Here is a 23,027-nt window from a genome sequence, read left to right as displayed (position 1 = left end):
TAAGACAGGCTGGAGCGGTGTCTGGAGCTCTGTACTTTTTATCCAAACGAGGCAACACTGGGGGACCGTAGAAGGATTTTGCAGGATTTTAATGCCTTGATCCCAGATGTAGTCTATGATCGGAGGCGAATCTGCTTGAGGAGGCACCGGAGACGCTGGAAAGGGGATAACGTAGTCGTCCCACTCATCATGAGTTGATTGGGAATCATGAACTTCACCCTCTTCTTGTTCATCCTCCTCATCATCTGTGGAAGGGGAGGTGGTATTGTGACAGGCACAGACTGGAAGCGGAACCTGTAACCTTGGTGGTGGAGAGAGAGCTGGGGCAGAAGACTGAGCAGAAGTAGGGAATCTCTGCTTGTAGTCAGAAATTAAAAATTGGAGGTCAGAAACCAAGGACGCAGGGAGACAAACCATGGGTGGTTGGCGAAGATGGCGGTCGTCTGGATAATATGCCTGATATTCTGCGTCTTGCTCGTCATAGTCTGAATCCTTCTGGTACTTGACATGAAATTCAGAGGGACTTGTTGCAGCCCTGAACATGCTGCCCTCATCTGAATCCTCCTCCTCGTCCAAAAACGTGAGACGGAGGCAATTGCTGGACCTTGCTAGGTGATGTAAGGGAAGGCGTCGGCGTGCGTTTAGTGACCTTGAGGTGAACATATGCACTGTCCATTTTTGATTTTGGTGTCGTCGCCGAGGCAGTCGTCGGTGTAGTCGTTGTCGACTAGGACACACTAACGGACACAACCGATGGTAGCGTCGATGAAGTGTCCATCGACAAAGTCGCCGTCGACGATGGGAGAGACGTCGACGGAACACTCCTCGTCGACGTACTCGTCGATGCGCTCGTCGTAGAGCGCGGCAGCGATGTTTTTTTCATCTTGATCGTCGACGACAATGGTATAACAGCCGTCGATGATGACGTCGAGTTCGATGCCGACGACACGAGGTTACTCCCACAGCTGTAGAAGGAGATTTCTTCATCGTCGAGGCCACCGTCGACAAGGCGTTAGTCGACGGTGCTGAAGCAGGCTTTTTAAAAGGTGTGCACAATCCTCGGCGGAGGACCCTTGTGTGGTAAAGCCTTAAGTTGTGCTTCTGAAGACTTTTTCTGCGTCTTCTTTTGAGGGGGCTGCGAAGTTGGACCTGGAGAAGCATCCCTGGACCTTTTCTGTGAGGTTCTTGAAGACTTTGTTGAGCCCTCACTCTCCTCAGAGGACAAGGGGTATTCTTCGTCTTTAAGCCTCTGCAGCCAAATTAAAAGCTGTCCCTCATGGTCTTTAAGAGTCTTTGATGAAAAGGTACGACATACCTTACAGTCTTTGGAGGAATGGTCCGGATAGAGACAGTGGAGGCAGTCTTTATGCTGGTCGTCGATATGTAGCCTTTTCTTATTGCAGGAAGCACAGGGCCTAAAAAGGCCTTTCTTAGGAGTGTCTGACATGAAGACAGAGAAGACTTCACTCAGAAGTAATTGCGAAGAAAAAATCCACTTGAATTCCAGAAACAAGGAAAAACTGATCAGAGCTCAGTGAGAAAAACGGTCATGGTTTTAATCCATCACCGTTTTTTAGCTCACTGCACCATCCCAGCTCAGAACCTGGCTACATGCAAATTTTATCCACACTCAGTGTGGGAGGGTATGCTCAGACGTGAGTCCCTTGCTCATTGCACCATCAGGATTCAGGCAAGCCGGGCCGACGAAGGCTGTGATGCCAGAAACCGGTCCCCGGAAGCTTGTTTCCTTCCCAGTATAAGAATTGGCTTGGTAGTTTGGTTTGCCCTGTTCCCATCATGCACTGGGACAGGTACAGACTAATTTGCATGTAGCCAGGTTCTGAGCTGGGATGGTGCAGTGAGCTAAAAAACGGTGATGGATTAAAACCATGATCTCTTGACTTGGTAAGAGTATTCTGCATCATTCAGAAACTCTGTCCATCACCACCCCCTTTTTCCCAAATCGATTTTATCCACACTCAGTGTGGGAGGGTATGCTCAGACGCGAGTCCCTTGCTCATTGCACCATCAGGATTCAGGCAAGCCGGGCCGACGAAGGCTGTGATGCCAGAAACCGGTCCCCGGAAGCTTGTTTCCTTCCCAGTATAAGAATTGGCTTGGTAGTTTGGTTTGCCCTTTTCCCATCATGCACTGGGACAGGTACAGACTAATTTGCATGTAGCCAGGTTCTGAGCTGGGATGGTGCAGTGAGCTAAAAAACGGTGATGGATTAAAAACATGATCTCTTGTCTTGGTAAGAGTATTCTGCATCATTCAGAAACTCTGTCCATCACCACCCCCTTTTTCCCATATCGAAAAAGCATACATGGACATTCCCCCCAATCAAAAATGCTGTTCCCCAGGGTCTATGAAACCCGTAGTCCTCCATGAGGCGCCTCCCCAAGCATGGGGATCAGGTGATTAACAAAAGTATTTTTGACTGAGCGCTTCAGGACACAAAAGGGGAATTTAGGCCTTCTGGATTAAGTGAAATCAAGACACCAGATCAACTTGCCGATCAAGTTTTTCAATCCTTCAATGTGGAAGAAGAGAACGCCAGAAACCTATCTTGGGTGATGACCTGCTCCTCAGTTACGTCAGGCTGCAGACAAAGATGGAACCCTGTCCTGCACACATAGCTGCCTGGCATATGTCCAGGACAGGTACTGCGTGTGGTAGCAGCTTTGACCCTGTTTGAATGAGCACACAGTGCTTCCTGCGGCTGCTTTTTAGCCAGTGAGCAGCAGATCTTAAAACAGAGCCAGACGTGGCAGGAGATAATGCTCTTCTGCACAGCCTCGCCTTTTTTCCACACAAGAGGACCCTAAAGAGTGGATTGAACACCTGGTGGTCTTTGGTATGATTATATAAAAGCCCTGCAGTCTCATTGGATCCATGCGATGGAGTCTCCTTTCTCCTCAGAGGGATGAATCAGAGCATAGACTGCAGGCAAGGGGATGGTTTAACCGACATGGAATAGAGTCACAACTTTAGGCGAGAAAGATGCCCATGTCTAAAAAACCATTTTGGGTGAGAAGTAGGTGTACGGTGGTTTGGCACAGCTTGAAGCTCACTCGCATGCAGTGCTGATGTTATGGCGATTTGGAATACTGTCTTGAGGGTGAAGAGCTGCAAGAACAGTTGGGAAGCGGGTCAAAAAAGAGTCTACATCAGAAATGTGAGGACCATTTTAGGTCCTACTGTAGCATGACCAAGGAAGAGAAAGGAGGACCTTGCCTGACGTTTTACCTCTCTGTGAGGCACTGGCAAATGTAACAAAACAAACATCATTTGAAGGCATCTTTATTTTCTCAACTCACCAAAAATTGGTAGCACCCCAGTTTGGTAAGCGCGGCTTAGGGAATTCTCCTAGGAGTAGCTTTTAATATCAAGAGGCAATTTCTTTAAATAGACACTAGATGTTGGAATTGTGCCCAGCAAGCGAATGGCAAACCGCTTCGGTCTTTTAAAATCAGATCGTACCTAGCATCACTTTAATTTAGAGTGGGTGCGGGAGGTGCAAGATATATATATATATATTTTTTTTCGGTTACAAGAAGCTGGCGTTCCCCCCCACGATCCTTCTGCTCGAGAAGGCAGCAATGCTTACATCTCTACGTAATGAAACCTGCATAGTGTATAAAGGAATGTTAAAATGGACTGATGTAGCCTGATAAAGTGACAGCCCCTGGTGCTGCGCTTTAATTTAAAAGGGATAAGGCAGGAGGTTGCTTGACTATTACGTTCAGTAACAAATTAAAACTACATGTGCAAATTTGAAGGGGTATTGGTTTCGGAGAGCCAAAATTAAGACATACACAAACCATTGCATAAAACAGGATTATAAACCGAGCACATGCTGCTGCAAAACAAAGGTTGGTGATCTTTTGTACCTTGGCATATAGCGGCATCTGCTTGGAACTGTTTCGTGTACACAGAGTCATAGTGGCCATTATTGGAAGAACACAACAAGATCTGAAAAAGAAAAGAAGCTGTAAATATAACAGGTCGCTGCATCCAATGGCTACTCTATTGGCAAATTCCTCATCTAAGAACATCCCCCCCAGCACCAGACTACATTCAGAGGTTTCTCATAACAGTGCTCCCACGTACCCTTAGGTCGAGCCTTGCGGCTCCTCAACATCCTTGAGGAAAAGTTGAGTGGTGCTGCAGATAAGCGCCACCCCAGCGCACAGATTTCAGTTTGTCTTTTTTGTTTCAGGACCCTCAGATGTGGAGCATGAACACTCTGATGAATCCAGTGGCTCAGTACTAACTTGTGACCTTTTCAGATGATAAAGAGTGTCCACTTTACAGAATGTGGAGATAGATGGGAGACCAGTGACAAATCTGCAGTTAAGAGTATCCACCATAAAGAGTTACTGAAGGGAAGTCTTTTCTTCTGATTGATACTTCTAACCACATAATCATTACCTTAAAGTAGATACTATAGCAGTAGCTTCACACAGCAGAGGGGCTATTGAAGGGACTCAGACCCGAGCAGGCAAAGTGTTTTTACTTCCAGACCTATCCGTCAAGGCAATACTACTTTGTCAACATACGCACAACGCCCATGTCACAGCCTGACAGATGTCAAAAAGAGGCACCAGTCACATCAGCACAGTGGTACCAGCTTTAGCTCTGGCACAATGGGCTCTCAGACCTTCTAGGGGTTGCATGTTGGGCGGTCAGTAGCAGATCTTAATGCAGAAGACTATCCACCTCAATAAGATCCTCTATTAGCACAAACTTCCCTTTCTTTGCTCTAGAGAACCCCGCAAAAATCTGACTGTCTACTCTATGATCCTTGGAATAATCTACGCAATAGCTTAAAACCCTTTTGGGAGCCCAACCAATGGCGCTTCTCCTCTTAAGGGTTGAGGAGGGAGCACACAATTCTTGTAGAGTGATGGATTGTCCAATGGGGAAGGGAGTCACAACTTTATGTAAGAAGGCTATCCTAGACCTCTGATTTATCTCGCAAAAAGGCAATGTAGGTGAGTTGGTCAGAGAGTGCCTATAGTTTACTCATGCAGCAAAAAGACTTAATTGAAAAGACAAAGACAGTCTTCAATATCAGGTGACACAGTAAGCAGCTACACACGGTCTCAAAAGGCATACACAGGAGAAATGTCCAGACCCAGTTAATGTCCCAGTGTGGCATCACAAGGTCCTAGGAAGGAACTAGGGTTACACCCTTAATCAATCTCATTACAACAGGTGATATGAACAAGGACATTTTGCCAGTAAATATAGAAAGGGCCAACAAACAACCTTTACAGTGTCCACTTCAAATCCATGCTGAGCTAAAGACAATACAAATAAAAAGCACATCCAACAGCTTTGTTTGTAAGGGAAAGTATTAAGGAAACTGCACCAGTTTGCAAATTGTGTCCCAGCATAAATGGATTTTGTGGAAGGTCGCCTAGGGGAGAGTAGGATATCCACCAATCAAACTGAATGCAGTCAATTGTTTCTGCTCAAGCACCACACAAATATGTAGGTTGCGTATATTCGGATGGAGGACCTTCCTCTGTTGCAAAGGGAGGTCCTCCTGAAGATGCCGCCTGATGAGAGTACAGAACTCATGCTCGGGAGTTCAAGTTACCACACTCCTGGCCCAATATAGGGCAAAAAGGAGGATTTGAGGCCTGGTCATTCTTGATCTTCAGAACTGGAGAGGAAGTGACAGGAAGGGAGTAAAGGAGTACCTTATTTTATTAAATCTGGAATATGTCATCTAACACGTATTTTTGTAGGAACTTATGTGCAAAATTTCTGACAGAGTTGGGGAAAAAAGATCCAGCCAGGGGTTCCACCGAGTGATGGAAGACAACCTGTGCCACCTAAGGATGCAAGTACCACTTATGATCAACCACACAAAACCTGCTTGGGTCGTCCACCGCGGCATTCAGGGACTCCCTTAAGGTGGTTGGAGACTGGAAAAATGTCTAGGAACTCCCTCTACTACCGGAGGCACAAGATCTTCTGGCACAGGACCCAAGATCCTACTCCCACAAGGCATTGGTGTTATCTGTGAGAACGTGCACCAGCCTCCCTTTTAAGGGGGGGCAGAAAGGCCCTCAACTCCAGAAGACTGATGGGGAGCCAGTCATCCACTGGAGACCAGCGACCTCTTAGCGCCACCTCCGCCAGGTGAACCTCCACAACCCAGCCGTGGTGCATCGGTCACCAGTGTCTGGGCGAGTGGCCTGCTGCAGAAGAAACTCTGTTCATCAGCCAGCAATGAAGATCTTCAAATGTAATCTTCAAGATCTGGATGGTGCAGAGCTCACTGGGACTTCATTTATTTACTGTAGGGCTCCAATGTGCCAACTGGCGTGGCAGGCAATGAGTATGTGCAAGGATAAGAGGCCAAGAAGGCTCAGAACCACCCTGACCGGTATCCTGGATTGAACATAGGGATCCTATCCTAAATGTCTTAGGCTCTCTGCTGCAGATTGCCCCAATGAATGAATGCTTCCGAGACTCAATAAGGCAGTATTGTGGCTCATTTAGGGTGAGACCCAGTGATATCAAAACTTCCACCATCATCCTGAGGTTGTCCACGAGAGACTGTGGCCTGTCGAAGTACGGGAACACAGACCGTACGGACCTCTGAATTTGGACAGGAACCACCACCATCACTATCGTTCAAACCAGAGGAGCACTGGTGAGGCTGAATGGGAGCATGGTAAACTAGAAATAATCCTGGCCCACTTTGACCTGCAAGCAACGCCTGTGCGACTGCTGGACAGGTATATGAAAATACATGTCCTGCAAGTCCAAGGACACCATCTCTTCATCCAGGTTCACAGCTGATGGGATCTGGGCCAGTGTGAGCATTCTGAATCTTTCCTTCCATAGGAAGGCACTCAGCAGACAGAGGTTCAAGATAGGCCTGAAGCTGCCATCCTTTCTCAGTCTGAGGAAATATCAAGAGTAACAACTCCTGCCTTTTCAGAGTCGACACCCTCTCTCTATGGCACCTTTTGAAAGCAGGAGGGGGTACTCCTCTAGCAGGATAGACAGATGCTCTTCTGAAATCTGTTCTGTTGATATAGGTATATATATAGGCAGAAAATAAAGAATGGTAGGATATAACAGATTTGAATAATTTACAAGATCCATCTGTCAGATGTGACATATCGCCAACCCGGAAGGAAGTGCCAGATTCAGCCTCCAGCTTGAAGGGCATGCGCTGCCAAGTGCAAACTAATGCATTCTACTGGCTGTTGTAGTAGGCAAGGAGACTTCTGAAGACCCTGCTAGCTTGCAAAATCCTCGCCAGCAGTCCGAAAGGACTGGAATGTCTCTTGCATCACTGGATGGGAAGGCTGCCAGTGTCTATAAGCCAGATCTCTTGAGAAGCCACCAAAATTTGGAAATGTATGCAGAAATTGTTTGGCAGGTGTCAAAATCCCCAATGAACATGAAACTTAAAGCATACCAAACCAGAGTGTCTTCTTACCGAAGATGCAAGACCCATCAAAGGGCACATCCATCAGCAAACCCTGCACTTAACTGGAGAACCCAGTTGACCTCATCCAGGCATTTCGACAAAGAACTGCACTGGTTCAAACAAGAAATTTGTGGTATCCAACACCATGCTAAAGCATATTTGGTAACATTCTGCACATCAGGCATCACCTGGGCCAAGGAGGCCGCTAGATCTTCCAGGACTGCTGGTATAATATTGTCCAGGTCTCAAACAGCGTGACAAACTGAAGAAAACATATGGTTGCCAAAGGCATCAATTCTTTTAGAATCCCTATTCAGGGGGGGGGGGGGGGGGGGGGGGGGGACAGTGGGACAATGGATTAAGATTCACTTTACTGGTAGAGGTTTGTACAATAATGCACTCTGGAGTAGGGTGCTTGGTGAGAGAATCCAGGTTCCCAGGTGTCTGTGTATGACGTGCGGCTATCCGCCTCTTCACAAGGGGGCAAGAGACTGCCTCGATTAAGTAGCAGTCCGGGTATCTGTGAGGGCATGACTAAACAGAAGTGCTCTGAAGTTGCTGGCCCAGGCTGCATTAATTTTAGTTTCAATACAAATCCGTGTCCTCCTAATGTTCTTTTTTGTGTCGCGAGAACTGTGGCAGAACTCCTGAATAGAGTAATGACCTCAAGATATTTCCCTTAAGCCTGGAAAAAGGACTCCTCACTACCCCTGCTAAAAAAAAAAAAAAAAAAACTTCTCTTGACCCCCAAGATGCGAAGAGCTACCTTCCAATTTCCCGTCTTCCAATGCCAGCCAAGATTCTTGAGAAAGCCACAAACATAGAACTCATTGGTTTTCTTGGAGAATCATTTGTTAGATCGCTCTCAATATGTTTTCGATCTAACCATTGTAAGGAGTCAGACCAGCATTGTTTGCAGCAACGAAAGAAATAAGGACCACAGTGGATTATGATCACAAGGCAACACTGATTCTTCTGGACTTATCGACTTCGTTCAATAACCACTCATTGATTGGTTAGAGAGTGTTAGTATCAGGGGCTCAGCCTTATCCCTCTTAAGTTCTTTTCTTGCCAACAACTAGTAACTCCAGGAGATTTTTCATCTACACCTTTTTCACTTCTTTGGGGGTCCCTCAGGAATCATGTCTTAGTCCCACACTATAATATAGAAGTGAAAACCTTGGCTAACCAGATTCGTTCTTGTGTTTTCTGTAATCTCTTATGCTGTTGACACAGATTGTAGTTTCAACCGCGGATGATATTGAAATGGTAGCTAAATGGTTCAACGTATGCATGGTACCGATTGTTAGCTGGATGAAAAAACTGTCTTAAATAAAATTCTGATAAGACGGAGGTTCTTCTCTTTGGAAAAGATATGTCTTTTTGAAATTCTTACTGGTGGCCTCAAGATCTAGGACAACTTCCTTCTGTAAACTAAACTAAGAATCTGGGTGTCGCGGTCGATGGAAAGCTAACCTTTTCTGAATAAATTAACCATGTCACATCCTCATGCTTTTTTCTTCTAACACCACTAACAAAGATATTTCCCTTTACTCCACTGGAGCTTTAGAAGACTGTCATTATTGCTGTAGTTATTTCTAGAATGGACTACTGCAATGCTCTTTATGTGGGTATCCAACAACACTTATTGAATAAACACCAGATCCTTCAGAAAGCGGAAGCTCACCTGCTTATGAAAATTCCCCAATTTAAATCAGACTCCCACGCTATTCATGACCTACAATGGCTTTCAGTTAAGTGGGACAGTGTAAAGCACTCTGTTTAGCCCACAAAGCCCATTACGCATGCTTCAGTCCTCTTCGGCCAAAAATGTGGCAATTCCTAAAATCAACAAAGCCCTGTGGGCTGGTAGAAGGCTCCTGTTCTTCACCTGGAAACTCTGGAATTCACTTCCCTATCAGCCCAACTAAAAACATTTCAGAAAAAAGCTTAAAACCTAGCTTTTCTCATGATCTCCAACTTATTAAGCCAATCAGCTAGTCCCATAATAGACATTAGCACCAAGATGCCTTTGGGCATATGCGTGCTCTACAACTTTCTTTTACTTACGGACACTAACACTTGGATACCCTCCGATTCACCACTTTAAATGAGACACTCTCACTATTAATGGCCCAGGTGTCAAGTTGCGTTCTGTCTCAGGAGAAGTATCAAGCCACTGGCATTTTGCAAATCAGGTGCAAGTCATCATCAGTGCAATTAGGGGTAAGTAAGACAACCACCTCCCCTTCAATCTCTTGGGGAACGCCCTGCTCTGGCACAGGGACATAGTCCGAACCAAAAAGAAAATGGAGCCTCTGCCAATAGCTATGAAGTGACATACAGGGCTAGAACCAGGCTGCATGCGCTTATGTAATTTCATAGCATCTGTTGAGCTTGTGGACTGGCATGGGAGTTGGCACCAAAGCACCCTCAGGCGTCAGGGTGGTGGTAATTGACCTGGATAATGGGGCAGGGGTGGGAGCCTGTTCCAGCTTCAGTATGGGGCCATGTAACAGGAAGGGAACTGGCAGTGGCCCCTGCTGTTCCTTGGACCCAAAGGGGCACCTGAAAGAGAAGGAAATCAGTTTGCAACCTGGCCTCCCTAAAGGCCTCCATGTCTTACACTGACAACAGCCCAGGAAACTCTGGGCACAGAGATCAGCTGAAGAATCTGTACAGTGGCGGGTAACCTAGGTAGACGGCCACTCACATCTTGAAACCCTGTCTTCTTAAAGGCAGAGTGCTGGGAGAGGGACGAGTCCTGCTTCACTTTTATTATGTTTGCGTTTGGACTTGGACTTACTAGAGGGCCTCAAGGGGGAATTGGAATGCTTGTGGGAATGGCTCCAAGGCATAGATCAAGACTATGCCCATGATTTGAAACTGGGGCAGACCTAAGCAAAGACCGCGGTTTCTTGTTTAGCAGTATACTTTGACTCCAAGTCTCAAACTATCTTTACGTGCGTGAGGGTGCAGTTTTTACAGATATTCATGTTGTGCCCCAAGCCCAGGCACCAAAGACACTTTATGTGGATCCATGACTGACACGGCTTGATACCTGCCGTTTTTGTAGGGGACATTGTTTTCGTAGCACAATTAAATTTCGGGAGTCATCAGAACACCAGACAATTTCAGAAGCAGTGAAAGGTGCAAAAAGAGGTACTGACATTAGTGTGCAGCAGGGGTTGCGCTTATATGCAGCTCTGCATCGTCACTTCCAGGGAAGTAGGAAGCCAATGCAGGAGCAATACTACAAAATATTTCTAACTTCACTCTGGCACTTGGGGGATATTCGAAGGTGTGAAATCAAAGGTTAGAAGCATCCATCAGAAGCTACTATTGAGAGCAAAGCACCGAAGTGCAGAATTATGCATCACAACACAATCAATATGTACAAGATTGGTTACATCAGTATGCATAACAGCAATACACAAAAACAGTCAATGTAATCTCTCGGTCTACTTATGCATACACAGCTTTATTACAAACATCCTGGCTTACTAAACATCTTCCCCTTTAGCATTGCAATATTTATTGTTGCATTTTATTCTGGACTTCAAGAGGAATCACTGCCACGGTTACTGTAATTCTGGAAATAATCAAAGCCAAACACTTATTAAAAAAAAAATTACAGCTCACTTAGAAGTCTTTTCTTCAACTTCTCCCAGAATAGAAATGGGGTAAAGTATTGCAAATGCTATATTTGTTAACATAAGCGTTTTATTTCTCAACTATACTCTGCTGCAAAGTGCCAAATATAAAGCAGGAGAAGGTTTCGAAATACATTTGGCTGCAAATTGGATTGACCTAGTACTAGAATCTAGCTTATCACAATGGCGTCATTTGCAGTCCCCCTTCCTTGAAGTTTGCAGTAATTGGTAAAGAGGAGTGTGAGGAAGGAAATGGCTCAAGCCAATACCTTAGTCCAGGATGTGTTTCACTTTTCCCAATTAAAAAATGTACCTAGCCCACTTAATTCGCCATCATCCCACTCGGTCCTCCCTTTGAACCCCAACTGACCCAACTCCCCTGAATCATGCAGTATCAATTGTTAAAGAATAACAAGCTGTAATTTATTAGCCATGAATCAGCCCAACCCACTTGCAGCTTGGCCAAATACATTTAATATTGAATAGCAATAAAAACTAGCCATGTTGGAGAGTTACCAATTGTTGTCAAAGTCCTAGTTGGCAAAGTAACCTTGGGGTGTACCCTTGAAGTCTTGCAGATTCCTGGATTAACTTACTATTTATCTACAAGCCAGCTCCAGTTTTGGTTGGGCTGCAAGTGCCGTGTCTGCACTGTGGTTATCCCGTCCTTCCTTTCACCCGGATCTGCCCTCTGGCATCCCCAGACTCACCTGGGTCAGAGACTATCTCCTTCCAGTTCATCTTGTGATCAGACCCCTCCGCCCAAAGCTAGTCCGACTAATGCATGCCCTCAATTGCTCATTCGACAATATTCTGATACAGTTTGGCGGTCCAGAAGTGAGAACTTTGGATTCCTGGCCATTCTTGCATTTTCTCAGCCGCACTACCATATACTTATCATGCAACTCAAAGTTATGTAGCCTTAGGATTAAATCACCATCTTTAGATTTGGAAGGGTCTACTACCTTGTTCACCCTAAAAACCCTGAAAGTGAGCTATCACATCAACACCTCAGCTTATATTACTGGACACATGCCTTATCCAGATTTCCACACTCGCCACTACCTAGCACCTTACTAGCGGTCTCTCAAAGCGGAGGACCCACAGCCAGCCTGCTATTTCATGGTTTATTAGCTGCACTACCACATGGTTGTTTGACCAAAGTATTTGGGATAGAAAAGGTTTCTCAGGGCTATTTTGGAAATGGGTCAGTTTTTGTTCTCCTGGTTCTGGAGAATTGTGCTGTGTGACTGCTTGCTACACTTGTAATGCTCCTATCTGTGGTTGAGGATTCAGTGGAGCTTCCCAGCTGTCTCTTGTAAGGCTCCATCTGATCAACGTCTCCCCTAACTTTCCAGCACTCACTGTTGGGGTGGCCTATCCCACACATGCCTGGATTTGTGCTCAGAGCCACACTTGTATTTGCCCTTCTCGTACGTCCAAGCACTCTGCTAGCTCACTTACGCCCTTTACTCTCTGTGTAGGACTAGGGTTGCCCCCTGGTGTGCGATTGTCATGCCTTCCATTAAAGGAAGACTGTTGCTCGGACTTAGTTACTCCATCTCTAGCAGCCACATGTAACATGTACCTTGGAAATTCTTGTGATTCCACTCCACGGTGGGCCACTTCTGCAATTTTGGTCTAAAGTACTGGTCATACTGTAACTACGCACCCCCCCGGAACAGTATTTGTGCCGAATGTATTTTAGATTCATACAACCATAAGCCCAGGGCGTTATGCTGGACATTCACTATGACTGAAGAAAAGACACAGAATAAATCTAGCCAGTCCTCAATTGTTCCCTCCTTTCTGAACCTAAGCCTCTATGGATCATGCCCTTTTTTGTTCTTGTGAAAAAATCCAGCCCATCTGCTTGACATCCAGGAATTGAAATGGGTCCTACTCTGGTTAAGACTATTGCCTTTGTCACCATGAAGGTTCCCCTGGGGATGCTACAAGCTATACAATTGCTTGCTGGATCTTCATGCTTGAATTTGTTGTCACCCACACCCAGGATACTGCGAGATCCATAATTCTTTCTGGCATGTTGAGGTGCTGTGGCCAGGTTGGTCCCTAGGGTCTACGTCTTTTATACGGAATCATGCACTGAGACCGCTAAAGTGATTATTCCACGCCCGCTAATTTTATGCATCTAACTCTGCTGTGCGGCATTGTCGGATGTTAGTGGATGTCATGGGCAATGACCCTGTATGCAGTTGCCCCAGGCTGCTGTCATGCATTCCATTGGGGCATCCAGTCACTGATTTAATTGTCCCCTTACCCAGGTATATGTCTGGTTGCAACCTGCTCTGCGGTGCAATCTCTAATGGTGGCTGCTGGGCACCATCATTATGTGCAGGGTGTGTTGTAACCACCCTACAATGGGGTCCTTATTTGCAGTGGAGTATGTAATAGTGATTGTGGCTAGCTCAACATTCCTTCCCGAACCGTGGTTAACTAGCACCCCCACAACAATCAAGACTGAAGATGCTCATCAGGCACACCTGCATACAAATGTCTGCTGCAAACTGCACCCTCCATGACATTGGTGCCCCCGTCGTCCACTGATGCTACCCAAAATGCACTTCCCCAGATTTCATGTACTATTTCAGATTAGTGCTCATCTGCTCACCCCGTGCAGGTTGCATCTTCTTACGCTCTGATGGAGGTAGATCAATGTTCTATCACTTCTGTACTGGCTTCATGGGCTTCACATGAACTCCCCTCCTCACTTTGCTTGGTTTCCCTTCGTCTCTGCACTGGTCCCACTGGAACCCTTTGAAACTTCGGCTGCTCCACCACCGCTGCTTTTGGCTGCTGCACAGTTTTGTTTCATTGGTCTGTCACTGGTTGCTGTAGCTCCTCAGTAACTATGTCCTTGCCCAAAACTTGTGGCAAGAACTAGCCCAGTTATGCAGCCGCCCTCAGGGTTTTGATACATTGCTGCCTGGTCCCTCCTGGATTGTAGAGCAGAGCAGGCTTCCCACTTGCCAAGGCTGCTGCTCCAGCCACGAGGATCATAGGTGCCAAGCTTCTCGGTATTGCTCAGCATGGGTTTCTGAGACGTGCACCACTGCTGTTGCCCAGTGCTCAGCACCGTTGGGCACTCTGGTCTAAGGAAGAAGAATGTTCCAATACCAGTTGCTGTAGCAAAGGGTGCACAAGTCCCGACTGCGGACCCGGAGCTGACTCCATTTTGAGGATGGGACACTTAAGATTTCAAGCATCGCTCCCACTCACTTGATTAAAATGATCGCAGCCTGAGCCCTATTGCTTCTCTTGTTTCCAGCGGCTTTCTTATTCTTCCTAACCGTGACCCCACACCCCCTCCCACCCCTCCTAGATTCAACATACAACTTTCTTCCTAGATTAATCAGAAGCTGCCCTTCTCCCTGCTGGCCACAATCGGTGTGGCAGTGAGGATGCTGGAGTGCTCTGGATCCCGGGAGCAGCTGCTGCTAACGTTGGTCCTTCAGCGCAGCTGAACGTCCTTGGCCCTCTGAACTCTTGCACTAGTGCCTATTCAAAGGGCTCGAACCATCCCCAGTGCGTCCCACTTTCAGCTTTTTTCTTTTCTAATTCGGATTCCACCGCCCATTAAGGCAGACATTGCGGCCCCAAGGCTTCCTTCCCTACCCTTGCACTTCACTGACAGGAGGTAGGGGGTGGCGTGGGGCGGGGGGGGGGGCACTTCCACTAGAACACACCCAAAGCAGTTTGATGAGCCAGCCCGGGTCCTCATCCAGGTAAGCACTCTGCTGGGCCACTGCTCTTTCCTCTGCTGTAGGTCATCACCACTAGCAATGGGAACAGATGCATGACTACGTATGAGCCCATATAAAGCGCACTTGGGACGAGTAAGCCATTGTTACTGTGGATTCTGGGCTCCAAAGGGTACAAAATATGGGCAGGGCTGGAGGAGAGTGCCACATCTGAAATGTTGCAGGCTCTATACATAACCATAGCTTCCCACCTTACCACAAAGGTTTACATGTATTTTACCCGTGAAGCAGCACTAAGTCCCTTCATCATTTTCTCACAAAGGAAGCAGGCACAGCACCAGTGCAGAAAACAATACCAGAGCACTACCTGACGGTGAGAAAGTGCCATCTTTCTTGCATGGTATGCCCCCACTTTTTGCTGAATTGCTGAATGTACTTTGACTGAGTGTGCCCTGGACTCCTGCCAATCAGGTGCCCAGGGCCTATATTCCTTCCCTAAAACAAACCAAACCCAAATTGGCAAACCCTGGCCACATGTCAGCCCCTGGTAAATGGTACCCTAAGTACCCAGGGCTTTGTAACCAACTAAGAGCTGCAGCACTCCTTGTGCCACCCTTAGAGGCCCTGTACCCTTACACACACACACTGCCTTCGCACGCTGAGTGTTTGGGTGCAAGACAAAAACAAAGTCTTAATATTTTTTTATTGAAGTTCTTGTATCAAGATTACAATCAGCAATAACATAAATTGGCTACCACAAAACAAGGATTCAAAATAAGGAAAATTATTTACGGAATGCAAAAGTCCACCATTATTCAAAACAGGAACACCAAATTCTGTTAAACTTCCGAATCCCACCAATTCGCTGTGCGTATCGCTTTTGACTCTAACATTCCTAATTTTCTGAAACCAGTCATTGAACGAAGGAGCTTGAATTGACTTCCAGTTCTGGAGCACCAGAGATCTTGCCACTGCCATTGCAATAAATAGGATTTTGGCCATCCGTTCTGTCAGACCGAGATCAGAATCATATCCATACAATACTAATTTAATATTATAAGTGATCTGGATCCCACAGACCTTTTGTAAATATTCGAAAATCTCATTCCAAAATGGAATAATTTTAACACAGTCAGCTATAATGTGAGACCAGTTAGCGGGAGAATATTGCTGACATCTAAAACAGGTGGCACTAGTATTAACATACATTTTAGCAATGGCGGCTGGAGTGCGATACAGGAGCCACTTACTGAAGAATAACATTCTTCTCCAATTAGATCCTCGAAGAACACTAAAATTCAGCTTATTTATGGTTTTCCAAGTGTTGATAGTAAGTTCTTGCCATTTTTTAATAGCTTCCTGGCTCAGATCTACCTCAATATGTTTAGCTAAACAACGCTTCCATGCCCCTGGCTTCCTCATCCGAGAAGTCAAACAAATCATCCCATAACTGATTAGAAGAACCAATAATTCTTGGCTCCACTTGTTCCAGCATTTTAAAAATCGAAACATAGGAACCTAGTAACATAAAAGTGCCTGAAATTATAAGCTGCATCTCGCCAGGTGACAGCCATGACCCCTCCCTTAAAAAATCTGCAAGAGAATAGAACCCAACACGTGCCCATTGTAGTACAATATCAACTCCAATCGTCAAACCCATAAACATGAGAGCATTTCTTAAGGGCGTTCTAATATTAAACTGCGGGAGAGTGTATCTTTTAAGAAAAACGTCACGACGCTTGAAAAACCAAAGCATCGTCTTGTATCGACTAAGTTTCGGTGACTTAGGAATGTGTAACGGAAATGGAATCTGGGCCTCGTAACAAATTCTATCAAGAAAAAAATTAATAAGGACATTTGGGCTCTGCATTCCAGAGTTAAACCGCTCTAAATATTGGGCGAAATATGCGCTATAATAGTCTCTAACATTAGGTACGGCTAAACCTCCTAATTCGGTTTCAGCATAAAGAGTCCCCATTGCTATCCTGGGACTTTTTTTTGCCCATATAAACGCAGAAAATAATGATTCTACTTTTGCAAAAAAAAAAAACACTGGGCAAAAAGCAAGGAATGGCAGAGAATAAAAAATTAAAAAGCGGAAGTATAGACATTTTTATAAGTGCCACCCGCCCCAAGATGGAAAATGGTAACGAGTCCCATCTGATAAACAAGGATTGGACCTTACGTAGTAGAGGATCAAAATTCAGATTAACTAATTCGGAAACCAAAGTGGAAAACATAACCCCCAAATACCTCTTCGGTCTTAAATTGATACAGCCAACTAAGTCAGCGTGTAAATTCACCTCACCCCCACCACAAACTAATATTTCAGTTTTTTTTTTTTATTTATTCGATAGCCGCCCAACTCTTCGAATTCTTCAAAAAGCTGAAGAGCAGCAGTTTGAGATTGAATATCCGTCTTAATCAATTACATGATATCATCAGCATATAATTTAATTTTTGCCATGGAAGGGATCAGAGGAGGAATATTCGCAGATTCACGAATTACTGTAGCTAACGGTTCAATGAAGAAAGCAAAAAGAATAGGGGACAAGGGGCAACCCTGCCCAGTACCTCGTTGAACCGATACTGTGCCGACCATAGCGGAGTTAATAATTATATTGGCTTTGGCACCCGTGTACAAATTCTGAATGAAACTAATAATTTGTGGAGGAATTCCAAAGTGCTTTAAAATAGCAAATAAAGTTGTCCATACCACCAAATCAAAAGCTTTTTCCGCATCTAATAATAAAATTAAAGCAGAGATTTTGTTTGTCTGAAAATAATCTAAAGCCTCAGTAAGAAAATGTGTATTTGTAACTAATTACCGGCCTGCCACAAAGCCGTTCTGGTCCAGATGAATAAGGTCCTTTGCAATATAATTAAAGCGTATTGATAATAATTTAGTGAGGATCTTATAATCAGTGTTGAGTAATGTGATAGGCCTATACGAGTTGGGATCTTTAGGATCTTTTCCTTTTTTCGGGAAGCTAATCACTGTTCTCTCCCCAAAAGAATCTGGAACTTGCCCACCCACTAACATATAATTAACTAATTGTAATAATAAATCGGAAAAGGCACTAAAAAAAACCTTAAAGAATTCGGCGGGGAGGCCATCCGGACCACATGCCTTATCAATTGGTAAGTTCTTAACCACCAATTCTAATTCTGACTGAGAAAATAAGCGCATCATTACTCCACTGTCTGCCTGAGATAGAGAGGGCATATCATATCTAGCTAAAAAATTGGAGAGCCTAAGAAAATCCATCTCCTGATGTTGACTGTACATCTGTTGATAGTGAGAGAACATTATAGTGCCAATAACATCAGACTGAGATGTTTCTATCCGGGTGGCAGGACACTTTAAAATACGAATCAGGTTTGCGGCGGCTTGCTCCTTAGCCTGCCACGCAAGGAGTTTACCAGAGAAATTACTCTCCTCATAAATCCTCTGAGATTGTGTAAGAAATTGCTGTTCCTCTGTATAGAAAAAAGCGTACTGAGTTCACGTTTGGCCTCGTTTAATTTGTTTTGCGCAATACTGGAGAAGTTAGATTGTCGAAGCAGAGTAAGCTTACGAATTTTTTCAGTAAAATCCTAGTTTGTTTAATAACGCGCCACTCTTCTGCGTCTTTACCGATGATGATACCACAAATAAAAGCTTTTAATGAGTATTGTATTGTATTGTATAAATTCTTGTAACGCGCGAGTCTGCCACCCAACGGGTATCCTGGCGCTCTGAGACACAACAACAAGGGACAATACAGAGACTGCTAGCCAGGAGTCAGGGTTGGTGCCATACTATTCCTGACGAAAGAGCCAGGTCTTTAAAATCCTCCTAAAACCCAGCAATGTTTTAGCCTGGCGCAGTTCTAGAGGCATCTGATTCCACAGACGAGCTGCCGTCGTGCTGAAAGCCCTACCTCCCATCCTGGCATCCAACTACTGCCAGGCTCTGGCTAGAGGAGCGGAGGGACCTTGTTGGTTGGTACCAAGAAAAGCTATCTCGCAGAGGCAGCGGGCCAAGGTTGTGTAAGGCCTTATAAACCATAACTAGCAACTTAAACTCAATCCTCCTCTTAACCGGGAGCCAATGGAGGTCCTTTAGTGCCAGCGTGACCGATGATTCACGCCGTCTTCTGAGAGCCAGTTTTGCTGCCATCGACTGAACTCTTTGTAATCCCTGTACAATGAAAAGGGGAGCACCCAAGTACAGAGAATTACAATAGTCCAGTCTACTCAGGATCACACTCTGGACCACCAGAGACCTAGTCTCATCAGGGAGGAGCGGGAGGATTTGGCGAAGAGCTCTCAGCAAAACGATACAGGAGCAAATAGTTTTTTGGCCTGGGATTGCAACTGGAGGTCATTGTCCATCATGACCCCCAGGTTGCGGACTGATTTTACTGCAATTACGGGAGGGTCCTCCGGCCATAGTCGGAACTCGGACAGAGGAAATTTGGAAATTTTAGCTGCGCCGCAGTGTAGGAGCTCCATTTTCCAGGCATTTAACTGGAGTGAATTGATCTTCAGCCAATCAGAGACCTTCCTCATGCAAACCTGGAACGAGTTTAAGGAGACTGCCTGCTCTCCTTCCAGGGGGAACATCAGTTGTATATCGTCCGCATAATTAACTACCTCGATCCCATGAGATTTTATCAGGGGGATCAGAGGTCCCAAGTATGCATTAAAGAGGATTGGGCTGATGGCTGAGCCCTGAGGTACTCCATGGTGAACCGGGAACCAAGGAGAGACGAAAGGTGTCAGGGTCACTGCCTGTTGACGATTAGTCAAATAGGACTTCAGCCATTACAGAGCCCCGCCCGTAATCCCTAGTCCTTCCAGTCTTGCCAGTAGCACCGAGTGGCTAACCGTGTCGAAAGCCGCCGACATGTCCAGCAGCACCAGAACTGAGGAGCTGCCGCCGTCGGCCCGCATTCGAAGTTTGTCCAGAACGGTCACCAACGAGGTCTCTGTTCCATGCCCTGGTCTAAAGCCAAATTGGTCTCTATCCAGGAGCTGATGTTCTTCCAGGAAGTTGGACAAGGATTTGCTGACCAGTTTCTCCAGAATTTTGACTGGAAAAGGTAAAAGGGATATTGGTCTGAAGTTGGCTGGCAGTGAGGGATCTAACGAGGGTTTTTTTAAAAGCAGGGTGACTATCGCCTGCTTCCAGACACTAGGTACAGTACCCTCCGTCAAGGATTGGCAGCAGATATGCCACAGGTCAGGGAGTAGGTTAAGGCCAAGTTCCTTCCAGATCTTATGTGGAAGGGGGTCAAGAGGTGACCCGGACGAAATCTCCCGCGCAATGTTAATGAAGATTTCCTCCGTAGGAGGTTGGAAACTGCTCAAGGAGGGAACCTTCCTGGTGACTTCTAACATCGGGGAGGTCTCAGGACCATCTTGATCAAACCCGCTTACGATGTTATTAACCTTGTCAATGAAGAAGGTGGCAATTTCATTGCATAGATTTTGTGAGGGTTGAACAGTACTAGCCAGACAGCCTGGATTGCTAAGATCTTTAACGATGTTAAATAACGCCCTGGTTCTGTTGGATGCCTGCAGAATGGAGTTGGCGAAGAATTGGGACTTGGCCTCCCTAATAGCCCTCTTATATTGATGTTGAATTATTTTTAGCTCTTTTTTATCTGTATCCAGATACCGTCGGCGCCAGCTTCTTTCTGCCTGACGACGCACTAATCGTAGTGCCTTGAGCTCCTCACTGAACCATGGGGCTGATGGAGTATTACGCATGCGAAGTTTTTTTTTTTGGAATGAGATCCTCCAGTATTTGTCATGACCCACAGGAGGGGGCGCTAGAGAGCAGGGACATGTCGAGCGGTATGAATGGGGCAAGTAACACTACATCTCCCATAATGCACGGGGGAGAATTCGCCTTGCTATATAAGCCTCGCCCCCATAATCACCGGTGCTTGTCACTTGAGCTTTCACCAGCACTACGAAGGAACGAGCCCGTCCCAAAGCTTCAACCGTCGTCCCAGTTGGGAGAAATACCGAACCGAGGAGATCTACGACGACACCCGTCAGTTCCGCAATTCCGCAACCCGTTCAGCGGTTTTTTTAATCTAGCGCGCTGTGCGCGCAACCACAGGATCCTGATTACACGGCAGCCATAGAGGCTGCAAGGCAGAGAAGAAACAACGCTAACCCGATTCCCGAGCGCGACCATAACAGGTAGTCGGCTCGCGGGAATCTTACCCCACAGAAACCTAGGTACCGGGTGGGTACGGACGGAACCCACAACATTCATTCACAGCTCTCAACCAGTGGAGACTTAACGCTGAGACATTTCAGCGCTCTTGCATTTCCAGTGAGGCGAGAAGCTTCAAGAGGAACATAATTGCCTGGATTCCAGGAAGGATCGTCAGACTCCTTTTCTTTTGTTGTCAGCTGGACAGGAACCAGCACTTTTGTTACCACACGTTTTGGGTTGTCCAAGACGACAGAATCCTGGACCGTGGAAGTAAGGGAAGTCCCCTGCACCAGTCACAGGTCACTTGTGCTTTCAGAGAGAGAGACAACATTTGCATCTCGGCTGATTGATAAGTATCACTTTATGTTACTAAGTGCAAGACTGTGTATTATCGATATTGTTTATTGCTTAACCTACTCCCGTTAATTGATGACCTACCCTGTTACCCTACACGTCAGTAGTACATGTACACACGTAAGTGAAAGACGCCTTCAGAGAACGGGGGGAGGAAGGGTTTGAGTGTGTCCTAGTTATGCCCTGACGTATGTCTCTTGTATTTTCTTTCAGAGTACTGGGGTGGAGTGCAAGAGAGAGGGGTCATCAATGTAATCTACATTATTTTACCACGTCGGGAGACGACTCTACTTTTTGTTTCCTTTGTCCCTTTTTTCCCTTTCCCCGATAAGGGTGCCGCCTGTGTCGTGAGATACTAACCACGCACTGGTGTTACCTCTTAGGGGAAAGGGTTACTACACATCTCATCGTTCCCGCTGTACCCGGCTTCCAGGTTAGTGGCACTCTATACTCCCGAGCCTGACAGAGTGACAAGCCCACGGTTTTATACAGCCTGAACGATGGACACTAGTGTAGTGCTTACTTCAGTATTAGAAACACTGACTGCACTGCGAATGGAAGTAGACGCTTTTCGGGGTGAAAACCTAGAACTGCGTAATGAGATGGGCACTATGAGAAGAGAGGTAGCTGGGCTATCTCGCCCAGGTCCTAGCGATCAGAGAGGGGCGCATTATATCAGACAATGGACGCTACCCCACCAAACCCTAGTGGCGCGAGTACAGGGCATACTACGCAAGCGGGAGGAGGTAGTACTGGATCCTCTACAATACAGGTTATCCAACCGGCACACTTACCTTTAGCCCCCCCGGAGCGCTTTTTTGGGGATCCCAAAAAGTTTGGCATCTTTTTAGGGCAGTGTAAACTGCACTTCATGTGCAAACCAGCAGTATTCCCCGATGACAAGACCAAAACCGCCTTTGTGATGTCCTATTTAAGTGGGAATGCAGCTAGCTGGTCTTTCCCCCTTATAGAAAGAGACGACCCGGCCTTGCGCAATTTCGACACATTTTGCGAGGAAATGCGCAAGTTGTTCGACAGAAAGGCTCACTCCCTCTCCTTAGACCGAGATCTAATCACCCTTAAGCAAGGGTCGCAGGACTTACTATCGTACATCACCACATTTAACAGATTGGTCTCCGAAACAGATTGGCCCGTAGAAAAACGTACTTCGTTATATTATCAAGGATTGAAGGGAGAGTTGAAAGATGTCCTGGCGCAGGTGGTACACCTCCCGACCTCTTGCGATGAACTCATTGACCTCACAGTCCAATTAGATCACCGCCTACAAGACAGGAGAGGCGATAAAACTCGAATGGAAACTAGATACGTGGCCCCGCGTTCTCGACCCCCAAGCAATGGTCCATCACCCGGAGGAGAAGGGGTAGAACCTATGCAAATCAGTGGCATACGGGGACCGTTGACTCAGGATGAGCGAGTAAGAAGAAGAAAGCAACGCCTGTGTCTGTACTGTGGGAAATCAGGTCATTTCATAAAAGAGTGCAAGGCCAGGACCAAGACACCGTATAGAGACATGAAGGAGACACAGAAGGTGAACGCTACAGAGTACATGTCAGAGGCCTCGGAAAACTAGAACGCCCAGACAAGAGTCAGACCCCTTG

The 23,027-nt window shown here is 46.1% G+C and overlaps 1 protein-coding gene across 3 annotated transcripts in view; it reads right to left on the bottom strand.

The window, feature by feature from the left end:
• The window catches only part of LOC146829515 (UDP-N-acetylglucosamine transferase subunit ALG13-like), a 1,246,203-nt gene that overhangs the window by 1,012,478 nt on the left and 210,698 nt on the right, over positions 1–23,027 (bottom strand). For all 3 annotated transcript variants that reach the window (XM_085608211.1, XM_085608212.1, XM_085608213.1), the window contains exon 6: positions 3,894–3,975. In XM_085608211.1, the coding sequence (XP_085464337.1) occupies positions 3,894–3,975 (82 nt within the window). The remainder of the gene's footprint in view (positions 1–3,893; positions 3,976–23,027) is intronic.

Source organism: Triturus cristatus, chromosome 5_2 (assembly GCF_964204655.1).
Source record: "Triturus cristatus chromosome 5_2, aTriCri1.1, whole genome shotgun sequence".
Lineage (NCBI taxonomy): Eukaryota > Metazoa > Chordata > Amphibia > Caudata > Salamandridae > Triturus > Triturus cristatus.
The sequence above is the reverse complement of the archived record's forward strand: the minus strand, read 5'-3'. Positions and strand labels throughout refer to the sequence as shown.